The sequence below is a fragment of the Rhineura floridana genome, chromosome 8 (assembly GCF_030035675.1).
Source record: "Rhineura floridana isolate rRhiFlo1 chromosome 8, rRhiFlo1.hap2, whole genome shotgun sequence".
Classification (NCBI taxonomy): Eukaryota; Metazoa; Chordata; class Lepidosauria; order Squamata; family Rhineuridae; genus Rhineura; species Rhineura floridana.
This window is the reverse complement of record NC_084487.1, coordinates 3394235-3420077: the sequence shown is the minus strand read 5'-3', so window position 1 is coordinate 3420077 and position 25843 is coordinate 3394235. Positions and strand designations below refer to the sequence as shown.

The window sequence follows — 25843 nt, the reverse complement described above, 5'->3', positions numbered from 1 at the left end:
GCCTGGCTGAGGCTGCCAAAGTGCAGATCTCTTCTGAAACCTTACATGAGCCACAGCCCTATTCTGAGAAGATCCCGCTTGAGCGAGGTCTCCCCTCCCCAGCCTCTCTTTTCTAATAGATCCCTTTGAATCCCTTTTCTGGAGAGCAGCAATCTCCTTTTTTATTTTTTGCTGCTCGAAGGAGGGCATTTTAGGCCATCATTCAGGGCTGCCCTTCCAGCCTCACGGGACAGTGGAGGCTGTCTGTCTAAAATTTGGGGTGTGGATCGTGTGGTCTAAAGAGACCTTTGTTGTTGTTGCCATCGGGAGAGGTCTTGTGTCGTCACTGGTGCCAGCTCCTAAAGAGGCCGCACTAGAGTTGATTACAATGCCAAACCAAGCAAAAGTCGGTCCTGCTCCGGTGGCCAAGGCTGCCACAGAGCGGGCATCCTCTGTGCCTGGTGGCTCCTCAGACCGGGCATTCTCCCTGCACAGTGGCCGCTCAGATCGGATGCAGCCACAGAGCACTACTCCCTCCAATCGGAGGCTCTCAGAATTCCATAATGCCTCAGATCGCATGGCCTCCCTATGCAGAGACCCCACAAACCGGGCACAGTCGCTGAAAATTACTCCCGCAGATTGGAGGCCCTTGAAACTCCATGGTGCCTCAGATCAGATATCCATGCTGAGCACTGTGCGCTCAGATTATATGTCCATATGCTCAGAGCAGAAACAAGCGCCTCCTTCTCCTGAAAAGTTGCCAGTATCCACTATCAGGAGTAAGAACTTGAAGAATGGTTACGGTGAGGAGCTAATGGCTGTTTCCAGGCTGTAACTTAAGCCTTGATGGAACTTCTTTGTGAGAGAAATGTTTCCTGATGCAGAGCTCCCAATCCTCAGGAAGCCCTTAGCATGGCTCATAATTAGCTATGCAGATTATACTAGATTCAGTTTTTGGCACTTCAGTGAAAAAGGAACTCGGCAAGTTGAACTGGGAGAGATCCTTGCCTGGAGAGGAGCTGCTAGTCACAGGACTAAGCAAGAAGGGCCAGTGGCCTGGCTCAGTCTGTGGCACCCTCACATGTTCACATGAAAGGACTTCATCATGCAACATACTGAATTTACTGTCACAAGAAGTGAGGATGGCCATTTAGGAACCCAGGAAGCCGCCTTATACCAAGTCAGACAGATTGGTCCATCTAGCTCAGTACTGTTTACACTGACTGGCAGTGGCTCTCCAGGGTTTCAAGACAAGTCTTTCCCAGCCCTACCTGGAGATGCTGGGGATTGAAACCGGACCTTCCGTGAGCAAAGCAGGTGTTCTTCCTCTGAGCTCCAGGCTTTACCCTGCTTGCTTAAACAGTTTTAAAAAGGGGTTAGATAAATTATTGGGGAGAAATCCATAAATGGCTATTAGCCATGAGAACGAATTGGAACCTCTATGTCCAGTGTGCCGATACCAGTCTGGGGGCAGGTGGGATAGTGGGCTAGAGCTGTCAGCTCCATGCTTCCCACGTGAGCTAGAGGCATCCAACTGGCCACATTTCAGAAAAGGATGCTGGACTAGAAGGACACCTGGGCTGATCCATCAGGGCTCAAATATGTGTTCTTGGCACTGGAAGCAAAGTGAGTGTTCATAGGTTAGAATGGAGGGAAGATGGAGGACCTGGGAGTCAGGAAACCAAAGTGACATGCTATCCAGCTCTGTAAGTTTAGGATGGGGAAAGCGACAATTCCTCAGGGAAACAGGAAGCTGCTTTCTGTGAGACCAGACTCCTCTCTCATCTAGCCCAGGGTGGCCTACTCTGACTTGCAACAGCAATCTCCTGCGTCTCAGACAGAGAGAGTAGTTCCTATCATAAGCTACCTGATTCTGGTTAGTTGCAGCTGTCAGGACTGAACCTGAGATGGCTTGCACTTGACCATTGCACTCTCCTCTCTCCCTCACCATATCTCAGTCATGTTCATTATTAACGTACTGTATTAATTTAATATCGGGGTATCCCTGGCAATCTAGGACCCTTGGGAGTATGATGTGCTCCTCTCATACTTGTCCCCTTCCTTCCCATTTCCAAGACAAGAACGACTGGTGCTGTGCAACCTTTGGCATCCTGTCTATCTGTGCAGTTCTGGTGTCTCTGGTGATCCTCATGGACATCCAAGGTAAGTGAGAGTTAAAAAAGGGGCTGTTCATGCCATCTCACCTTTATGGTGTCATGCATCCTGACAGTTATTCAGCTGAGGATAAGACCAAGCTATCACTTTATTCAAAAAGTATTCATTTTTTAAAAAACAGGATGGGTGTGGAAATTGCCAATGTTTGCTTATTTGTCTCACTTCCTGAATGGAAATCAATCCAGTGAATATGATTGGTATTCGCTGATGTTTATTTATTCATTATTTATTAGATTTATATCCCCCCTTCCTCCCAGTAGGAGCCCAGGGCAGCAATGTTGCTTTTGGTTTGCGATCAATATGTAATTGATTACGTTGCCCCCCCCATTTACATTGTATTTCCTTTGCATTGAAATGAATGGGATGGTATTACATAATGGCAGAGTAATTACTTACATAAATTAAGTAATTTGCCACAGCAGACAGCAAGATAAATAATGTAGTTTTTGGCAGAAGATGGAATGCAGTGGAATGGAAACAGTGCTGCATACTATGAATACAGGGTGGAATGGGAAATGATGTCTTCTTACATCCCTACTAGGTCATGCCTTCTTTCCTTCAGTGATGTATTTGATCCAGCTTGTATTAGTGCACACCAGAAATAACACATTATTAAAGCAGTGAAGCAGAGCATATCTACCGTATGTACCATAAACTCAAGATATCTAATAGTCCTGGGAATCCTGGGAAGTTCTGTGAGGGAGGACAAAGCATCCCTTGGAGAGAATTCCTGGCACCTTCATCAGAACTTCCATTCCCAGAACTCTTTGGGGGAGGCCATGACATGTAAAGTGTCCACTGCATTTAGGTGAATATAATTTATAGTGTAGATATTTGCCATCAAAATCACAGATGCAACTAATATCACAGGGCCACAGACCCAAATTCCGTGGATCAATTTTGATTTTTATTAAGGAAAACGGATGGTTTCTTAGAAGCACATACAAAAAATAATTAAATGGAGTCAGAATCAGAGCACCTTGAGCTTGGATAAGGAATTTAGAGTGCAGTAACTTAAAACTGCCCAGCTAGATTTAGCCCATTAGTCTGTCAGTGTGTGTTAGCTGTCAAAAAGGTAAACTCCACACTAGGGATCATAAGGAAAGGTATTGAAAATAAAACTGCCAATATCATAATGTTGTTATACAAATCTAACTGTGTACAATTCTGGTCATCCTACCTCAAAAAGGATATTGTAGAGTTGGAAAAGGTTCAGAAAATGGCAACCAAAATGATCAAGGGGACGGAGCGACTCCCTTATGAGGAAAGGTTGCAGCATTTGGGTACTTTTTATTTTATAGAAAAGGTGAGTAAGAGGTGACATGAGAGAAGTTTATAAAATGATGCATGGCATGGAGAAAATCAACAGAGAAAAGCTTTTCTCCCTCTCTCATAACACTAGAACTCATAGACAGCTAATGAAGCTGAATGTTGGAAGGTTCAGGACAGACAAGAGAAAGGACATCTTCACACAGTGCATAGTTGAACTATGGAACTTACTCTCACAAGAGGCAGTGATGGCCATTAACATGGATGGCTTTAAAAGAGGATTAGCCCACTTCATGGAGGAAAAGGCAATAAATGGCTACTAGCCACAATGGCTATGCCACGTTCGGAAGCAGTATACTTCCAAAACCCATTTGCTGAAAACTGCAGGAAGGAAGAGCGCTCTTGTGCTCAGGTCCTCCTCGTGTGCTTCCCATTGGGGTATCTGGTTGGCCACTGTGAGAACAGGATGCTGGACTAGTTGGGCCATTGGCCTGATCCAGCAGGCTCTTCTTCTGTTCTTATGTATCCATTTGTAAGAGTGTGTCACTCCAGGAACGCATGAGAACATGTCTACATTACAAAATTTCAACTGTTTTAAAATCAGTTTAACTTTTAGTTTGCTGCATAAAGCTTTGGGGCACTCTTGTCCTCTGATGAGGTTTGGTATCATTAACAGAGGCTTACCTACAAACCTATAGCCCCCAGGGTTTCTTAGAGGGTTTCAAATGAAACCCAACTGCTCCATATAATGCCATCACTGGACATTTCTGCTGCAAACAGTGATGATTTGGGGACAGGAAAACACAGTGTCATTATGTGCTGGTGGTGAAGCTTCTGGCACTAATTAGTTATGCTAATGTGTTATCATGGAAGTATCACAGACACTGTATTTGGTGAATGAAGCAGCCCACAACAGAATATTTTCCCCTTCATAAAAATGAGATAACAAACGTGAATGTCAACACTTTAAAGATTTAGAGAGACCTTTTCCAACAACCAAAATGACAACTAGATGTTCTTGATTTGTTTGAATCAATCAATGTAAAGTTATAACTTGCTCCCATCTTCCTCCCCACCCCTCCCACCCAATCTAAGGAGTCCACCATTGGAAACGGAAGCAACTAGGAGAATATTAATTGGAAACATTTTTAAGAGAGTAGAATTTACTTGAGCAAGCCCTCCCGGCCCCGTTTCATCTCTTGTTTGCTCAGGCACACCCACAAGACCTGGACCACCTCTGCCTAGAGGCAGCACGTCCTCACAGCTGTGAATGGTATGGATGGTCCTTGATCTTCAGACAACTCAATCAGTTGTGTCTGTGTTGTTCTTTTGTTTAAAGTGGTCAAGGTGTCAGATATGTTAGAGGAACAGAAGGATGTGATGGAGTTACAGATCCTCGTCCTGACCGAAATTCTAAAACAGCTACAAATTGGCAAAGGTAAATGTGGGCATTGTTGAAAACTGTGGAGGTTTTCTGATCTCCTTGTAGGTAGTGTAACCTCCACCTATTACAATAAGCACGTCCCCCTTCCCCCACCTTATGTCCCCCTGTTGCTCAGTGTTTATTTAATATAGATTGTGGGGGGGGGGCATGCAGCCTGGAGCATGCATCTCCCCTACTTATTTATTTAAGTAGTGACAAAGTTGTCTTCCCCACACCCTCTGTAGTATGGGCATCCTTCCAGCAGCAACACTATCCACTATCCATCATCACAATGCTCATGGTTGCCCACTAGTTTGGGTGCCTTTGAACGATCATAGAACCGTAGAGTTGGAAGGGGCCTATAAGGCCATGGAGTCCAACCCCCTGCTCAGTGCAGGAATCCAACTTAAAGTATACCCGACAGTTGGCTTACCAAAGTAAAACATAAAGATGAAGTGAATTTATGCAACTTTCACGAATAATCTGATTTATTTCAGGAGCAAGCTAGAAAGACACCCTTCATCCAATTAGCAACTGCATGAATGGCTTTAAAAAAGTAAATAGTAGACGTGTTTGCTTTGCTTTTATTTACACTACTTTTCTCAACTTAGAAATGTAAATGATTAAGTGATATATGAATGTTTTAAATAAAATAATAAATAAATAAACAATGGAGGCCCAATTCAGTCAAGGTCTTGGCTTTAACCCTTTGCCTTCTGCTCTGAGTTCCATCCAAATACACAGACACTCACGGAGGCTACTGCATTGAGAACAAAGCCCCCATTGCATTAATATCTAGTTTGGCTCACCAAATTTAGTGTTTTCTTCTTTTCAGAGCAGAATTGCAGCCTTTTGAGGGGCAGGGAAAGGGAACAAACAATCCTTTTATACACAGATGTGAGCTATTTGGTACTCAATGGTTTCCCGCCCTCGCCCTCTCTGTAGTTCACAGCTGCAGTGTGTGCAAGATCCGGTGGGTGCAGCGAATAAACTACTGCTACCTCTTCCGAGACAGGGAAATGGGCTGGCATTCGAGCATGGGCTTCTGCAGAGATGAGCTTGCCTCTCTGGCCATCATCGTCAACGACACAGAACAGATGGTACTGCTTGGGCATGTCTGGCTTGCTGCATGGATGGAGGTGGGAAGAGCTGATAGTGTGAAGGTTCCCCACCACACCCATAAGATGTAGTGGTAGTTCCGCAATGGTGCCACCACCACAATATATATATATATATATTATATATTTTAAACAACCCGCTTGAACATTGGACTGTGCTCTCAGGGTGCTGCCAAAGGAAGGGTGAGCAGTGTTGATTTTTTTTACAAAAGAGAGTGAATGGGTCTCACAGTCTTGGCATCTCCATGGGAAGTCTTCAGTTGGTGAGCAGTGAGAGAGAGTAACTTTGGGTGTGTGTGTGCAACCTTTTGTCAATTGAGGGCCACATTCCGTCTGGGATGATCTGTTAGGGCCGCATGTCAACGGTGGATGGGTCTGACGCCAGAGATAGGAATGGCCAGAGTCCAAAGTGGCTGGACCACCCGATTTCCCTTATTGTTTTTTCTGCCAGCCCCTTGCTCCTCTCTTTCCACTTCTCCTCCCCCCCCCCATCTTCCTCCCTGCTCAGCGGGTTGTGAGGGGAGAGCCAGATTTCTCTTGCCAGAGGTCTGAACTAATATCTCGCAGAGGGCTTTTGAAATCAGGCTGAGGGCAGGAGGTTGCCCACTCTTGCTGCTCCTGGTCAGAAATGCTTCAGTTCTATGATGTTGCTGCGTATAATTGTTTCTTCAGAAAGAAAGCATGGACTCAGAGGTAGGAGGGGCAAGTCCTAAAAGGGCGTGGTGAAAGGAAATGGGTGTGGGGACTACAAAGCCAAAGTCAACAATGCCCACAAGACATATTTCTTCTTATTTGTACCACTTTAGAATTGCTTTTAAAAAGGCAGGCCCACTAGGTAGGGAAATAGGTCAGTTCATAGGTGCCAGTTTTGTTTGGAGCCTAGGGATTATGGGACTTCTCTTTGCATCTTGGATGCTGTCCTGTAACCCTTTAGGGTTGCCCCAAATCCCCCCATAATGCCCCTCTACCTGATACAGGCCACACCTAGAGGTGGTATGTTGGAGGAGGAGGAAGAAGCGCTCTGTGAAATGGAAGGCTAGGAGTCAGGCAGCCTGGTCTCTGATGGTGCTTTCTTGGGGCCAGAGTGGATAATGTGCTGGTGAGCCATTGTTTGGAAGTCTCCATTTCTCATCTATTGACATGATTCTTGCCATGACATGATATTGGCCACAGGGAAAGGCAAACTGATACTGTCTCCCTCTCTCCTACCTGTGCCAGTGGGTACTATTGTTTATAAATCTCTTCCCATGCTAATATAACTCTAAAGTGATTTTTAAAAAATCCCCAAAGAGCTGAAGGCAGCTTGAAGGAGAAATGGCTATTTGTGATGTACGCACTCATTATACTGTTTGCATTTTGAGGATTTTTTTTCAAAAAGCCTGTTTAACCAAAGGTGGTGATAGAATTAAAGAAAGTTATGTTGATACCATAAGCGCTTCTCTCAAACCTTTTTCTTTCCTCTTAAAAATGATTTTGTGAAGCTGGGACATTTTTTATTGTTATCTTTTTGGCGTGAGCTATGTCACAGAATATAAGTGCAAAAGAGGTGTCCTACATTTTTCACATTGGAAAAATTCCTAAATCACAGAGGGGTCCTTATGTTTATTGTGTCTGAATGCGACAGAGTACACAGTACAGTGGGGAATGAATCCAGCCAACCTCGAACCTTAATAATAAGCTTATTGGTTTGGGGTGGGAGGGATGGACTCTCTTTCCTCTGAAGCCAGGGAATGCCAAACATCTGTCACTTTAAATCGCAGAACTTCCTGAGGTATGAATCAAGAAAATATTTCGACCTGCACCACAACCAGCGCCAACATTACAAATTCTGGATGGGCCTAACATATGACATTGACACGGAGAAGTGGAAGTGGGCAGATGGAACTCTGTATGACTCCCTTCTGTAAGTACTGACCTCTCACTAGGGATGGGCGAAAAAGTCGATACACTTCGCATTTCAACATCAAATCCACACTTTCCGAAACAATTTGAGAACCAAAAAGCAGCCATTGTCTGAAGCTCACTTGTTTGAATTTTGCAATGCAGTTTGCCAATCAAACAATGTTTACAGAAATATATATGTTAGGGGAAAGTGTGCATAAAAATGAATATATGAGTGAAAATAACATACAGAAATGCTTAATATGACGAGAAACTGCTTGCAAAAATTTGTGCACTAGTCAAAACTGACTACAAAAATGTGTTTATGAGGAGAAGCCCACACTAAAATGCTGGAGAATTTTCATGAAGAGTTAAAAAAGAAATCACGCAAATTGCTGCAGAAATGTGGAGACCTGAATTTAAAACTGGAAAAATGAAAAACGAAGAGAACCAAAATGACAGATCTTTCCATTCCTCCCCCTCACACAATCCTTACCTCATTTGTCATAGATGGGTAGTAATTATTTAGCTATCCTTCTTTTCATCATAAACCCTTTGACCTTCATATTAGAAATGATCTAAAGGGGTTCCTAGGACACTTGTACCCCCTCAGCATCCCACATATGGAAAAATATCATGTGTCTACTTTAGCATGACTAATCGCCTGCTCCAAGCAGGGCGGGGCCCAGGCATGCCGGGCCCTGGTGTGTGTGCTTGTGCGTGCATGCACGCATGTACGTGCGCCCCCCAGACCTCCCCACCTACCTGTCGCCTGTCTTTTAGCATTGCCATTAACCAAGATGGGGGCCATGGTTTCCCTAAGGGAATGAAGCATCCGCTGCCATATTGGTTGATGGCCGCGTGCGTGCTATGCGTGTGCATCTCTGCCATCAACCAAGATGGCGGCAGGGGTTTCAGCGCCTTAGGGAAACCTCGGCCACCATCTTCATTAAGGGCAATGCTAAAAGGCAGGAGACAAGTAGATGGGGTGAGGGAAATGGCGAGCAGGCAGAAGTTCCTGCTCTTTGATCCGCGGCTGCTGCCGTGGATCGCGGAAGGTGAGCGGAGGGGACCCTGTAGCTCCAGGGGCCCTCGGGCCAGTGCCCCACCTGGCCGCCCTTTAGAACCAGCCCTGGTTCCAAGGGAAGGAGATGGTTCTCTGAGTTTCACCATGATCCACCGTTATGGGGTTGCAGCTATATACCAAAGTTCTAGCAACAGCCAGGTGTGAATTTTGGCTGGCTGGTCTGCTGGGTTTAGTTGATAAAAAAATTCTTGCTTCTTATCAGGTGAGGGAATACTGATTATATATTGTATAAATTACGGGTGGACCTTGCTGGTTGGAAGTGCGCATTTGATCTTCTCACCAGAGCTAATTAATGATTTAAAAAAGAGGCAAATGAGTACATTAGATGTGGCCAATAGTTCAGTTGAATAACTGGGCATTTTTTTTAGCATACATCTGGAGCCTGTGCTTGGCCCAGCAAAACACCAAAACCAAACCTCTTCTCTTCTGGGTTGCAGGCATGGAGAGCTGGATCCCAAGGGCTGTGGCTACCTCCAAAATGGAAGACTTTACTCCCAGGAATGCCAAGAATTAGCTTACATCATTTGCCAGACAGAGGTCCAGTTTGGCTGGAGTTGAGCAGCTGTAGTAGACCAGGAGAAGAGTCCAGCACAGCTAGATGGTTGTGATCCCAGCACCACATTGGAGCAGGAACTCCCCCCCGCCTCCTGTCTTGCTGCAGTGTCATGAGCAGTTTCTAGTCAGAACTGACTTGCTTGTTAAGTAAATAAACTTACATTTCTCAGAACCCATCAATGTTGAGAGTATTGCTTGGAGCTGCCAGCTCCTGGAATCAAGAGAGGAACTTTTACAGCCTCTCAGCTAGACGTAATAAGAACACTTAGGAGTTACCGGTATATAGCACTTACATGGAGTTCCAAGGGCTTTGCATACATTCCAGTTGTTCTTACAATACTAGCCGTGTGATTTCTCAAAGGAATGCCTTTTCCATGTGAGCCTCCTTGTCTGCTGAGATCCTAGTAAGGGGCCTTTTCCTGGGCTCCTTCAGAGGTGAGCTGGGTGGCAATTGGCAAACAGGCTTTTTGGGTTTATTTATTTATTCATTCATTCAATTTGTATCCTGCCCTTCCTCCCAGCAGGAGTCCAGGGCGGCAAACAAAGCACTAAAACACTCTAAAACATCATAAAAACAGGTCTTAAAATACATTAAAACAAAACAGCATTAAAAACTTTTTTTTAAAAAAAAAACAACTTAAAAAAAGTGTTAAAAACATTATTAAAAAACATATTAAGCAATTCTGACACAGACGCAGACTGGGATAGGTCTCGACTTAAAAGGCTTGTTGAAAGAGGAAAGTCTTCATAAGGAGCTGAAAATATAGCAGAGATGGCGCCTGCCTAATATTCAAAGGGAGGGAGTTCCACAGGGTTGTGGCACCTGACTTTCAAACACCCTCCCTAGGAAGGCTCACCTGAGTAGACCCTGCCCAAATTCATCCCCTACTGGTTTTATATTATTGTTTGTTGCATTAACTAAAATACGTGATTGCTACCCCCATATTTCAGGAGGGGGCTGTGTTTGGAAGCTGAGGTGGAAGACGATAGTGGCTTACCTAAGAGCACCTCTCTGCCCATTACACACTGTTGTATGTCTTCAAAATGTCTTTATACAGGAAAAGCTTCCTGATTAGATATCAGTCTGTCTTTGCTTTTCAATGAAAACACGTATGTTTGATAGCACAACGGTTGTGTACGCACAGCTGCACAAAGACAGCCCATCGCCGGGTATATTAAAGCGCCAACACGGTTGGCATCTGCCATCACACCAGATGAGCCAGACACAGACAGGACAGGTGAGTAGTACCACCTGCACGAATGGACCTCTTTGGCTATGGCAAACTTTGGGCACTCAATAGCAGCCAAATTCCTGTAATTAAAGTTTGCTTCCCAGACGTTGTACCGCAGAAATTAATTACCCTGAGCTTGGTGTGCCCCTTGAGTAGCCTGATGGTACTCATGATCATCTTAGAGAGAGCTTCAATTGAAACCAGAAGACCAAATGAAAGCACAGGGTTATTGCAATCGAGTACAACCAATAGGAAATGTGTACCAGGAAGTGTTGACACATAATGACTTATTGTTAAGATTTTGTTTAAAAAATGAAATGAAATTTGAATTTTAGCTATATATTGTATGTGTTTCTGTGCTGATATGATACTTTTTCTTCTGAAATCAATATGACTTACAGTGCAGTCCTATACATGTCTACTCAAAAAGAAAGCCCCACTGAGTTCAATAGGATCACAGCCAGGAGTGTAATCCAGGGTCTCAGAGGGTCTTAGACCCCTTACGTTTTGGGAGCAGCATCCTATGAGCCAATCAGCATGAAAGGGGAGTGTGTTAGCCACAGAGAAGAGTCTTTTAACATGCTTCCTTGTCCTTTCCTGCTGATTGGAGGCACTCAGTGAAAGGAGGTGAGTCAACCACTGAGAAGACTCCTTCCAGTAGCTAAAATCCTCTCCTTTCATGCTTATTGGAGCCTAGGGACGTCTGTTGTGGGAGAAAGCATTAACCCAGCAGCAAATAAGGGAGGGAGGTACATGGCTGTGTCTATCAGGAAGGGACCCTACACTTCTGATTTTGCCACCCTGCTACTGATCACAAATGGGGCTTTTTAGTTTAGAGAAAAGGCGGGTCAGAGGAGACATGATGGAAGTGTATAAAATTATGCATGGCATGGAGAAAGTGGATAGAGAAAAGTTCTTCTCCCTCTCTCATAATACTAGAACTCGTGGACATTCAAAGAAGCTGAATGTTGGAAGATTCAGGACAGACAAAAGGAAGTACTTCTTTACTCAGCGCAGAGTTAAACTATGGAATTTGCTCCCACAAGATGCAGTAATGGCCACCAGCTTGGATAGCTTTAAAAGAAGATTAGACCAATTCATGGAGGACAGGGCTATCAATGGCTACTAGCCATGATGGCTGTGCTCTGCCACCCTAGTCAGAGGCAGCATGCTTCTGAAAACCAGTTGCCGGAAGCCTCAGGAGGGGAGTGTTCTTGCACTCGGGTCCTGCTTGCGGGCTTCCCCCAGGCACCTGGTTGGCCACTGTGAGAACAGGATGCTGGACTAGATGGGCCACTGGCCTGATCCAGCAGGCTCTTCTTATGTTCTTATGTTCTTATGAGAACATTATCATGAACTACATTTTCAATGTAATATATTGACAAACACAAATTGTATATAATCTGAAGCTAGGGGGATGAGGGGAAACTTTTTAAAAGGTCAGATCAGGTGGGTCTTGTCAAAGATTGTCCCCCTGGGATCCCTTGACCTCAGCACCCCAAGGGGGTTCTTTGCTTCTGAGAACAGCCCCAGTTCCCTTGGGCCACTGCTTCCCAGGCAAACTCTCCCTCTTCCAGGATTAGTTTTATGGTAGAACTGCCACCACCTCTCTTTTTAGCTCCTTGCTCTGAGGAAGGGGACCTCAGAGTGCTAACTGAGATCCTAGAGCAGACCTATTGTTACTCCTGCTGTAGAACCAGGGCTGGTTCTAAAGGGCGGCCAGGTTGGGCACTGGCCCAAGGGCCCCTAGAGCTACAGAAGGCCCTCTGCTTTCCTTCCGTGATCCATGGAAGCAGGACAGGAGCTGCAGATCGCGGAACAAGAGCTTCCGAACCGCCCGCCATCCCCCCGCTTCACTTACCTTTTTCTCTGCTGTTTTTTGTGGTTTGCCATCAATCAAGATGGCGGCCGAGGTTTCCCTAAGGAAACCAGACACACACAGAAATTTGTATTGGGCATATTGCCTTGAAACTTGGAGGTTCTATTTAGTTATTTATTTAAATCATTTCTATACCTTTATATATATATATATATATATATATATGGGTGGGTGGGGCAGACCTCAAAGCAGTTTACAGACTAAATTAAATACAGATCAGGCCCACTCCGGTCCAGACAGATTCGGATCTGATCTGACCCAGGCTGGCCATAACATTCTTGTTATTTGACCTAGGGACATGAAATTTGGAGACATGGTAGCTGCCGTATGGGTGATCAAACCTGTGAAGTTGCAGTTCAATAGCTCCAGGGGTTTTCATGCTAGCCAACTTTAATGTTTAAAGGGTGGGATATAGATTTAATAAATAAATAAATAATAAAATAAATAAAATGTTTTAAACTTAAAACAGACATAACATTTTTGTTTTTCCACTCAGGTGCATGAAATTTGGCAACATGGTAGCCTCTACAGAGGGAATCAACCCTGCCAAATTTCAGGTGGGTAGCCCCAGAGGTTTTCATGCTAGCCACCTTAAAATTTGTTTTTTCCAATTTTTAAAAAAAAAGACTGGGATTGCTTAGCTGTGCCAGTTTGCATGCTCCTGTGTTTCTCCGATCTTTCCTTCAAGATTTGGGGGAGAAAATGAATGTGTGAAAGGAAAACAGCGGATTAGAAGCTGCCATTGAGCAAGAAGTATGGACCTTGAAAAGCTGTTGCGATGGTAAAGCAGCTTCTTCAGCGCGAAGTGAGGCCCCCGTGTGGACAAGCCCTGTGTGTGCCAGTGTGGAATAGTGGTTAGAATGTTAGACTAAGGTGGCAGCAGGTGGATGGGTGGGAGGAATGGACTGAAATCTCCACTGGGCCAATCGTACTCTCTCAGCCTGGCCTACTTCACAGGGTTGTAGTGAAGTTAAAAGCGGGGAGACACACAGTATGCTGTCTTGAACTCCTTAGGGAAAAGGTGGGGGATATAAATGTAATAAAATAATAAATAACTAAATAATTATCTGCGGGATCATTTAGAATTTACATTTCTGTGCTGGTTAATTCTTTTAATACTTCCAGCAGATTTTTAAAACCCAGAAAGGAAAAGGCCGGCTGTCCCACATAGATCAGAAGAAGCCATTATTGTTAGTGTGAACATTAATTACTAGGCTCAGTTTTTCAGTTGTTTAAGGGATAATAATGAATTATTTCACATAGCAGCCGTATGGCTTGCTGACATGTTTGGAATGACATAAATGCTACGGAAATGAATTGTTTTTGTTTTTATTCTTCATTTCCATGACTTTTCATCCAACATTTTCATTTTAAAAGCACCCAAAGCAGCTAACAGTACTTACAGAACTAAAACACAATATGGGACGACATCACGGCGATAAAAAAAACCAACACCTAACAGAAAGTAATATGTAACTTTTATTACATGTTAGGATTGAGAACCACCTTTAGTGGACTTCAGTTCAAAATGCTTTGCCACTTTGGCATCTTCAAATGAATAATCTGGAAACATTCCATCGACCAACTTCAGAGGTAACGCTAAGCCAAAGCACGGCTTAGCGCAGACAGACGTGGGGGCTCCAGGGGAAGAGACGGTGGCCGCGTTGCTCCTTCTCCAGTTGTCCTACTGCTGGGCTGCTATGAGCCAAGCCATGGTTTGGCTTACCTTTACATCTGAACCCAGGCACCTGCTTCCGCCAAAGAAACCGTGAGGCGTAAGATGCAGAGCAGACCTACAGCTTATGGCTTGTCTGGAGTATGATAAAAAACCTGAGCTCAGGGTCAGGCATAATGTTAGTCTCCATGCTGGAAGACCAGAGAGCCAGGACACCATATTGGGAGAGGTATAACTAAACCCAACCCCCCCCCCCATTTGCAGCCTCTTGCCCAACAGCACCTCATGGCCCTTGTGATGATACTACAGTGAACACCACAAGACCCTGTTTCTTCTTGTCTTCCAGGATATCTGAAGTGGAATGGCCAGAACTGCAAAGACGGAAGTGCAGACCTCTGCAAGGTCAAAGCTTAATGCAAGTGGCTGCTTCCCTCACCGTCCAGTGGCCACTCAGCTTCAAAGGAGGGATCCATCCAGTGGAGCCCTTCGGACAAGGGAGGCCGCCTAGAGAAAATGACCTTTCTTGCCAAGAACCCAGACCTAGGCTCCCTATATGTTAACATATCCTCCATGTAGATTGGCTGTGGGTTAGTTTATTATCTCCTGGCTGTTTATTACTATAAAACTAATACACTCTCTGAGAGCCAGTGTGGCATAGTGGTTAAGGTGCTGGACTATGCCCTGGGAGACCCGGGTTCGAATCACCACACAGCCATGAAGTGCACTGGGTGACCTTGGGCCAGTCACTGCCTCTCAGCCTCAGAGGGAGGCAATGGGAAACCCCCTCTGAATACCGCTTACCATGAAATCCCTATTCGTAGGGTCGCCCATAAGTCGGGATCGACATGAAGGCAGTCGATACCATAATAAACTCTGTTCTTATATCTCTGCTCATTAGAGTCTTTAAGGGTACCTACAGACTGTCACTATTTTATGGGAGGGTTACAAGTACTTATTCCTTTTGTTGTTATGTGCCTCCAAGTTGACTGCAACTTATGGCAACCCTATGAATCAGCGACCTCCAAGAACATCTGTCATGTGCTTCTTATTGTGCATTCATGATGATTTGTTCTCATGTTAGTGTTGGGGTGGTTATTAGGGCTGCCAGATCCATGGCCTGAGACTGATCCTGTATCTTTAGGAGAAGAGAAAGTCAGCCAAGTGCAGGTGTTCTTGCAGCATTGTAATGGGGAAAACCACAAGGTGGAATTCCCCCTCCCCCCTGCACAACTTTTAAAGATATAGAAGACCTCTTGGAGGCCGGGCCTGTCCTGTATCTCAGGCCATGAACCTGGCAACCCCAGACCACAGGATGTAGGAGAGGCACAAGACATGTTTGCTTGGGATGCCTCTGTGTTCAAGGAATAAGCCCTTTAGGAACTTGCATGACTGTGGGGAGGGAATTTGGCTCAAATATTCTACAGAGACCTTTTCCCACTGTCACCATGCCTCTGCTCTGTCAGTGGGCAGGCTGCTTTCTGTCCAGCAGAGGTGCATACATAGGAGCCGCGTTTGCGTAACTGGGTCAAAGTCTGGATAGTGGAATGCCCTTGTAAGGTACTCAGGGGAGCAACAGAGACAAGACCAGAAATGGAGCTTTGTGGTGAACGTAACCAAAATGGCAACTTTGCAGCACACTTTGAAGGCTGTCCCAGACAGGGGAAGGGGGGTGATGTTGTGAGGCATGGAGACTGCACAGAGGGGTGTTTCGGTTTCTGAGAATGGGGGGGGGAGCAGGGGTGATTGCAGTGGAGATTGACAAGCAGGCAAATTTTCCTTTCTTGCCCTCTGTCCTAAAACATCACAGGGGAGGACATAATGGGGGTGGGGGTGGAATCCTTCGGGTCACAGTGAAAAAAAAAGCAAAAAGAAGGGACTTTCCTTGGCTGTGGCAAAGCTGGAATCACCTGGAAGTTTAGGAGATAAAGAGGGGTAAGAATGGCCTCCCAGCCAGGTGGACCAAAACCTCCAGCAAAGTGTCTGCCAGGAGCCCTCGGGGAGACTCATGGAAGGTGAACCAGGAGACTTAAGGAGTTCAGGCAGTTAGAGGCACTTCAGGCAGGGTGGGATAGCTCAAGCCAGGGGGCAAAATGCAGCCTCTCTTATCTGGCTCTCAGAGCTCTCTCCAGATCATGCCCTTCACTGGGCTTGCTTCACATGCTCCTTGAGTGTTCTTGCCTGGGTGGAAGGTGCTCTTGAACTAATGACACTCGCTGGCCTGGATGGAGGATAGAGAAGGGTGTGTGTGTGTGTAGAGACTAGCCTGCTGGACAAAGGTAACTTTTACATTCATTGCTCCACCCTCTTTTGCCTCTGGCCTCACCCACCACTAGCACATGGGACCCCGGAAGATTGCCCAGAAGCAAGTGTGGTCTTCATGCTCAAAAAGGTTCCCAGCCCTTGAGTGATGGCCTTTGTACCCTCTGTAATCGGTCACAAACAGAGATGCTGTTTCCAGGGTGGTTTCCAGGTGCACAAAAAGATGATTGCCTTCAAACGGACGGCTTGGCTTTAGGTAGAGCTTAAAGGACTTCTTGTAAAGGCTCAGGAATCTCCATAGCCAATCAGTATTGCTTCATTCCCATCAGAAACGGAGTGGGATAGTGCATTAACCATGCCAGGCAGTCCCAAGGCATGGTGGACAGGAGAGGCTGGTGCTGCCGATGTCAGTAGGACAGTGAATCCGCTGAAAGCAACTTGGGGAGCTCCATGAAGGTTCAGACTAAAACCTGGAGCGGATTCCATGCCCCACTGAAGTTGCAGCTACTTGTCTCCACTGGTGGTGGTTACAATCCTTGATTGTTACACCAGAGAGTTTTGGTGAGGAACTTTAAAGTGTGATTTGTCCTAGTTTCCTTCTAACTGACCTTTCCAGAGAAAATGGAACCTTTTTAGTCAAGGTGCTTGTGAGGGAATGCTCGTAAAGCCGGAAAATTGTGGAAAGAGAATGTGCCAAGACAGATGATGTCTGTTGTGAGCTTTATTTTGTGTGTCTAGCTACATTTCTGAAGGATTCAAAATAAGGTTTCCCAGTTTAAGGAAGCAGTACTGAGAAGGTGTGGAAGCCAGAGAGCGGAGCAAGTTCATGCCCCATTTCTCTGCCGTGTAGCAAGCTGATTATATTGTCCTTTGGCTTTTGCAGTGAAATGGGGCTCCATCCATTTTTCCTTTTGCACAGAGATCAGGGAGGCAACAAGGAAGGATCTGGATCCATCTTACAAAGGGCACTTCTTGTTTGATCACAATCAGTATCATCCCAGCACATTCCTGGTGAATCACAGTCTTTGAGAACTTCAACACACTCTTCCTGTATCGGCCCAAGGTTGCTTTCGATTCCTGGCTTCCAGAAACTGAAAGGAAGAGGCAATTTTATTTACTTAATGGCTTACCTACTTACTGCCCTCTCACAAAACACCAGGACAGCATACGGCAACATATAAATGCTTAAAAGCAATACAATCATTAAAATGACTGGCTACCTGAGTGAAAAGTGAGAGTGCCTCCCAAATGCTGCTATCCCACAGCATGGAAGTGGTGACACTAAAGGTTTTAAATATTTTTTGTTTTTAAGATGTTTCCTGCCTTGGGATCCTTTTGGGAGAAAGGGCAGGATGTAAGTTTTAATAATAATAATAATAATAATGCCCAACTTCTAGTTGATGCTTCTGTTACATGGGGGAGAACTATCAGCGCTCTCCTGGGTGATTTCAGTGATCAGCCTAGGATATAAGGGCTCAGGCAACCCTTAAGGTATCTTGGACCCAAGTTCTTCAGGACTTTGTATATCAACCCAACAGCCTTGAATCTGTTCCAATAGGATATGGGCAGCCAGTGAAAATGTTTTAGCAGAGGACTCGCAGGCTGTTGGTTGTCTGCTCTCATCAGCAGAGCAAGCTATGGTCTGAAGGCACGTAAGGCCAGCTCCCTGCTAAAGCTAAGCAGGGTCAGGTCTGGTCAGTGCCTGGGTGGGAGACCGCCTGGGAACCATATGGAAGCCACCTTGAGTTTCTATCGTGAAAAAGAAAGGCGGGGCATACATGTAATAAATAAAATAAATAATCAGCAGTCCAGCCACTGCATTCTGCATCAGCTGAAGTTTATTTATCATTATTATTTATTCGATTTATTAGTTGCTCATCTGGCTGGTTACCCAGCCACTCTGAGTGATGTACAAAGCAAAAACATATAAAACATCAAGAACATCAAAAAACTAAGCCAAAGAGCTAAAAAGCGTTTCTGGTCAAGGCCCCATATAGTGTGCGTTGAAGTAATCCAGTCTCATGGTTACCAGTGCATGGACTACAGTGGCCAAATTATCCCAATATAGATAGGGACATAGCTGGCATATCAGACAAAGCTGGTGAAAGGCACTCCTAGCCATTGAGGTCACTTTGGCCTCTAATGACAAAGATGTAACCAGGAGTACCCCAAAACTTTGTACCGGCTTCTTCAGAGTAAGTGCAACCCCATCCAGAACAGGCAGTTGGTCTGTCTTCTGGACCCAGGAGCCATTTCCCAACAGAGCCTCCATCTTCCCAGGTTTATTGGCCCTCATTCAGTCCACCTCTGGATTAAGACCCTGGTCCAGAGCTTTCACAGCCTCTCCCGATTCAGACGGAGAAGCAGAGCTGTGTGTCATCAGCACACTGATGGCATCATGCACCAAAACTCCGAATGACCACCCCAATGGCTTCATATAGAGGGAAAACAGCAGTGGAGACAACACAGTGCCCTGTGGAACACTTGCTGCAGCCTGAGTATGCAGACAAGGTGCTTGGAGCAGTTTTAACTAACTGCCTGTTCGCTCAATTCATGCCTAATTATTTCCCAATGAGAGAGAAATAGACAGGGCTGGGCTGCATCGCCTCCAGGGCTGGCATAGTTTAATCTCTGGTTTGGAGACATGTTGGGGGATTGGGAACCAAGAAGGGAGGCGAAAGGGGAACAGAACCAAAGAGGAAGAGGGATGAAATAGGACTCTGTGAAGGAAGCGCAGCTGTGGGAAAGGGGAAGGGACAGAGATGTGAAGGAGATGTAGGATGGAGGGGACTGGAGGGAGAGGGATGGGCCGTCCTGTTGATTTGCATTTCTCTCAGTTTCTCATTTTTCTGACCTTAAATTCAGATCTCTACATTTCCACAGCAGCTAACGATTAAAAAAAAAAATGAAAATTTTAGCTCATTAAGCACCAGCATTTCAGTGCAATGTTCTCATACAAGACACATTTTTGTATGCAGTTTTAATATACACCCCCCTTATTTAATGCATTTTTGTATGTTATTTTCACTACCGTTATTCACACTTTCCATGAATACATGAATTTTTGTAAAAAACTTTGGTTGGAGAATTGTATGGCAAAATTCAGAGAAGTGTGAATTTTGGAGCAGAATTGTGCTTCGGTTTGTGTATTGGTCCGAGATGTGAATTAGGTTGTTTCTCATTGAAATGCAAAGAGCATCTACTTCTTCCCCCTCTTGAGGGAGTGTCCCATTGTAGATTCCCAGATAGGCAAGGAAGCTGCCCTGCCACTCACTAATCCAAGAGAGTGTTCTCGCACTCGGGTCCTGCTTGCGGGCTTCCCCCAGGCACCTGGTTGGCCACTGTGAGAACAGGATGCTGGACTAGATGGGCTACTGGCCTGATCCAGCAGGCTCTTCTTATGTTCTTATGTTCTTAAGAGCAAGATCTGGAGCCACAAAGCTATGTGAGGGGCTACCTCATGGAGCTCTGGTACCAGCCAGGGACTGATGGTTCTTAGAAAGACCCTGATGGATCTGCATCTTCCTGAAACTGCTCAGGGACAGGATCTGGAGCACATACGGCAGTTACCTTCTCCCCCTGAGTAGACTGGATGGAACCCCTCAATCATCTGGGGCACCCTTTTTTGCATATTTTCCAAATCTACCTCTTATAGGTGGGGTGGATGAGGACTGAATTAGTGGCAAACCAAAATCTGTCCTCTAATTCCTTGAAACTTTTCTTCCTCTGCAACTACTCATGCTTCCTCACCTGAACAAGCCCCATGGGAGGAGTTACCTTAGGATGTCTTCCCGGAGCTTTAACAGAAACAGCGAGCTGGGGAGGCTGTCTACCAAGTGCTGGAGATTGGTGCACTCATTGATGTTATTTTTTAGGGAGGTCCTTCATTTTACCTTAAAAAAAAAATCTTTCCACAGTGACTTCTTCAAAAGTAAAAAGACCTCACTTAAAAGCAACAAGAGTCAACAGCTATCGTACCAATCTATTATTAAGGCTAATTTAGACACTTGGTAGTAACAGGTAATACCAGGTACTCTTTTTCTGAGACCACCTTTATTAGGTTTCTGATAGCGGTTTTCATTTGTTGTTCTTGGACTCTATTTCCCCAAACTTCAAGATTTTTCTTTGGCACTCTGTTAATCTTTTATAATAAATGTCAACAGCATCATCTCCCTTTGCTGCAGTTTGCTTTGCCACCGACAGGTGCTGCTGCAAACGACAGTATTAAGAGATGTGCTGGACCGTCTCTTTATCCTAACTCTGTGTGGCAGTGGCAGAACCAGCGGATCCCCAAGCCAGGCTTTTGGCAAACTCTAACAAAGGAAGTGGGCGAGAAAGCAAGCAAGGGCAGCATACAAATGAAAGCGCAGATTGTTGGAAAACCAAATCCCAGGCAAGATTCTACGTCCAGTGCATGCAAACAATATCGGCATCTTTTAGTAACTTTCTAAGACAGTTTTTACAGTAAAGACCATAGAGAAGTTTTGTTCACAGACTTGCCTTGTGGCGTTGGAGTATGGAGTCTTGCCATCAACCCATTCCCACTTTTTGCGATACTTCAGGAGCCCAATCCACACACCCTTTCTTGAGGATTTGGATACTGATTCTGCAAATGCCTGCAAAAGAGGCAAAAAGAATGTCTTTACTAAGGAACCCTCCAGACGGCTAGTTTATTGAACATTCATCCTGATTTGCTTGCACAAAGGTTACATGAAGGTTAGATTACATCTGGTCTGTACTGAGCATTGTTCTAATTTGGTTATACAACAAGGAACATTCATTCTGATTTGATTGCGGAGTGTTTATATGTCTTCCCTTTAGTCATGTGTTCATCCCACACTTTTCAGGCCATTTCCCTGTCACTTTCCAAGTCAGGAAAAAAACAATTCTTTCTAAGAGTGGATTTGTTGCACTAGGCTGCATCTGTGTTGGAATTGCTTTTTAATATGTTCTTAAACTTTCTTTTTTTAAAATGTTTTTAATCTTAGAAGATGTTTTGATAGCTTTTTTAAAAATAACGTTTTTGAAGATGTTTTGTTTTAATGTGTTCTAAAGTTTGTTTTTATGATGTTTTAATGTTTTTAGTGCATTTGTTTGCCGCTTTGGGCTCCTGCTGGGAGGAAGGGCGGGATATAAATCAAATAATAATAATAATAATAATAATAATAGGGCAACAGAGTCCTTTAATCCATTGTAAACCTAAAGTTCCAGTATGCACTTAAATCCCTCCCACAAGATACTAACAGCCCAGAGGCACCCTGAGAGGCCGGATTCTCCTCTCAAAGCTTTTCCAGACAATGATGTGCAATGTGATGTACAATGCTTCACTGGGTGCATTTTAAGCTAAGAAACCCGTTGTATATCATCATGTGATGCAGGTAGAATAGCATTATATCATCACAGCTTTATTTTTAAGTGTGCCTATATATAGGGTTGCCATATTGCCCGGTTAGCTGGGTTTTACCCGGATTCTTTGCATGCCACCTGGCGCCCGTTTAGCCCCTTAGGTGGCCCGGATTCTCAGCTTTAATTTTTTAAAAAAGAAGTTTCTAGGTGATCCAGTTCTCGAGATATACATAAAAACGTCAGCCATCCCCTGACAAATATTTTTTTTAAACTACTGTATAGCACTTCGTAGCTTTAACCCCGCCCGTTCAGGATTGCAGCCAATCAGTGAAGTGTTTGGTTGACCTGTGGCAGTGTCTAGAAAACCTCATTGCAATGCCAGAAAATGGTGGTTCCCCCCCCCGTTTATCTGAAAATCTCATAAATTGGGTAAGTATATACATTTCAGTTTTTTCCCCTCTTGTGTGCAGGAGTCAGATCCTGGGCAGTGTTTTGAAAACCTTCCCAATACTTGTTTTTGTGGGGGTAAAAACATTGCTAATCCCATATGTCCAGAGCAGAGCTTGGAAAAGTTACTTTTTTTAAACTACAACTCCCATCAGCCCTGGCCAGCATGGCCACTGGATTGGGCTGATGGGAGTTGTAGTTCAAAAAAGTAACTTTTCCAAGCTCTGGTCCAGAGTAAGTCCCATTGACTTCAATAGGACTTACTTTTGAGTAGACATGATTATGAATGTGCTGGAAATCAATGGGACTTTGGAGTGAATGTAAAAAAGAATTGTGTTTGTGTTCTCTTTCTGTCTCCCCTCCAGTCTTCCTATTTTAAAGCAAGTAGGCAGGGCTTACTTAGGTATTACAGTTTTTATTCTGCAGGAAACTAATACTGATTTTTTAAAAATTAATACTGATTTTTCTGCAATGACCACCTGGTTTGAACTATTATATGGGCTGTATGTATTTATACATCTGCAGTGTGTGTGTGTGTGTGTGTGTGTGTGTAGTCTTTCCAACAACCCTGTGAGGTAGGGTTGGAAACCAAGGCAGCTCACAACAAGAAATAAAGCCATTTAAAATCCAATAACCATAAAAACAAGTATAAACAGTTGCAAAACAGCGTAAAGTGGCATGATTCAGAATTATGGGTTGTGTGAATGAAGTTGCTTATCACTTGAAGTTGCATTTCTGTCCCTGTTTGAGTAAGCCCCACTGAATACACTGGGACTTGCTTCTGAATAAATAAACCTAGGATTGCACTATAAATATCTTTACAGTTTGTGTAAATAATAAATATATTTGATAGTCATCCTTATATAGATATTTCTTCATTTATCCTATTTTTGGTTTTTGGTTAGGAATCCAGACTGGTTGTGAGATGCTTAGTTTTCTGCCTTACTCATAGGAATCTTGTTGTGGTTGGTATGGTATTGCATTTAAGAAATCATGGTACGAAATGGCCTGAATCAGTATAAGGTAGATTCCTTGGTTCCTAAAAGTGGGAAGAGACTCAAGGGCCACAGTGACTCCAACATTTATGTATGTATTTTTATTTACAACATTCATATACCGCTTTATTGTAAAAAATCTCAAAGCGGTTTACAGAAAGAATTAAAACAATAAAATTATTGGCAAAAACATTAAGGACAGATACTTAAAAACATTCAAAATAATAAAACCAACAATGAGTTAAAACAGATTTAAAAACACAATAGCTTCCACATGCCTGGAGAGGCTTGCCTCAAGAAAACTGATTTTAGCAGGTGCTGAAAAGAGGCATCTGCCTAATGTCAGTAGTCAAGGAGTTCCAAAGCATAGGTGCCGCCACTTTACAGGACTGATTTCTTACAAGAGCAGAACAAGTACTATGTGGCACCCATAACATGGAAATTTATTTATTTATTTATTTATTTATTTAGGCTCTCTGGGCGGTGTACAAAAAGATAAAACAAGCACAATATATAAATACAATAAATACAATAAATAATAAAAAACAAACAAACAAACAATAATGAACCAAACAACATCCAAAATACGGAAATGCTGTTTAAAATACACTTTAAAATGCCTGGGAGTATAAAAAGGTTTTCACCTGGCGCCGAAAAGATAGTAGCATCGGCGCCAGGCGCACCTCATCGGGGAGACTGTTCCACAGTTCGGGGGCCACCACTGAAAAGGCCCTGGTTCTAGTCATCACCCTCCGAGCCTCTCGATGGGATGGTACTCGGAGGAGGGCCTTAGATGTTGAGCGTAGTGTATGGGTAGGTTCATATTGGGAGAGGCGTTCCACCAGGTATTGCGGTCCCATGCCGTGTAGGGCTTTATAGGTCAAAACCAGCACTTTGAATCTAGCCTGGAAACAAATAGGAAGCCAGTGCAGACGGGCCAGAACAGGTGTTATATGAGCAGACCTTCTGGTCCGCGTCAGCAATCTGGCCGCTGCATTCTGGACTAGCTGTAGTTTCCGAACAGTCTTCAAGGGCAGCCCCACGTAGAGCGCGTTGCAGTAGTCCAATCTAGAAGTTATCAATGCATGAACAACTGAAGCGAGGTCGTCACTGTCCAGATAGGGACGTAGCTGGGCTACCAATCGAAGATGGTAAAAAGCATTCCGTGCCACCGAGGCCACCTGGGCCTCAAGAGACAGGGAAGGATCGAAAAGAACTCCCAAGCTATGAACCTGTTCCTTCAAGGGGAGTGTAACCCCATCAAGAACAGGATGAACATCCACCATCTGAGCAGAGAAGGCACTCACCAACAGCGTCTCAGTCTTGTCTGGATTGAGCTTCAGTCTGTTAGCTCCCATCCAGTCCATTATCGCGGTCAGGCAACGGTTTAGCACGTTAACAGCCTCACCTGAGGAGGATGAAAAGGAGAAATAGAGCTGCGTGTCATCACCGTACTGATGACAACGCAGCCCAAAACTCCTGATGACCGCACCCAGTGGCTTCATGTAGATGTTGAAAAGCATGGGGGACAGTACCGATCCCTGCGGGACTCCACAATGGAGAGTCCAGGGTATCGAGCAATGTTCCCCAAGCACTACCTTCTGGTGGCGACCCACCAAGTAGGAGCGGAGCCACTGCCAAGCAGTACCCCCAACTCCCAACTCCGTGAGTCTTCCCAGAAGGATACCATGGTCGATGGTATCAAAAGCAGCTGAGAGATCAAGGAGAATCAACAGAGTCACACTCCCCCTGTCCCTCTCCCGACAAAGGTCATCGTACAGGGCAACCAAGGCTGTTTCGGTGCCAAAACCGGGCCTAAAACCGGATTGAAATGGATCAAGATAATCAGTGTCATCCAAGAGTCCCTGGAGCTCGCCGGCAACCACCCATTCCAGTACCTTGCCCAAGAACGGAACATTCGCCACAGGTCTATAGTTGTTCAGGTTATCTGGGTCCAAAGAGGATTTCTTCAGGAGTGGTCTCACTACCGCCTCTTTTAGGCAGTCAGGGACCACTCCCTCTCTCAAAGAGGCGTTTATTATCTCCTTGGCCCAGCCGGCGGTTCCAGTCCTGCCAGCTTTCACCAGCCAAGAGGGGCAAAGGTCCAGAACAGATGTGGTCGCCCGCACCAGTCCAAGGATCTCGTCAACATCCTCAAGCTGTACAGACTGAAACTCATCCAATAAATAAGGACAAGACCGCGTTCTGGATGCTTCGTTGGAACTCACTGTCATAACATTGGAGTCTAAGTCCCGGCGAATGCATGCGATCTTATCCTGGAAGTGCCTCGTGAACTCATCACAGCGGGCTACAGATGAATCCATAATATCCCGAGGGCCAGAATGTAAAAGCCCTCGTACAATTTTAAAGAGCTCCGCTGGGCAGGAGACAGATGCCTTAATTGTGGCAGCAAAATATCTCTTTTTTGCTGCCCTCACCGCAGCTGTATATCGCTTAGAACAGGCACTTACCAAGGCATAATTGCATTCGTCAGGAGTCCGCCTCCATCTGCACTCAAGCCTC

At 44.8% G+C, this 25843-nt stretch overlaps 1 protein-coding gene across 1 annotated transcript; it reads left to right on the top strand.

Moving 5' to 3' along the window:
* The first annotated feature begins 367 nt into the window (after positions 1-367).
* LOC133390861 (C-type lectin domain family 9 member A-like) lies at positions 368-9490 on the top strand. Its single transcript, XM_061640285.1, has 6 exons — positions 368-782; positions 2056-2142; positions 4763-4861; positions 5792-5946; positions 7725-7867; positions 9370-9490. Exons 1-6 carry the CDS (start codon positions 368-370, stop codon positions 9488-9490), a joined length of 1020 nt encoding a protein of 339 aa, XP_061496269.1.
* Positions 9491-25843: the final 16353 nt, after the last annotated feature.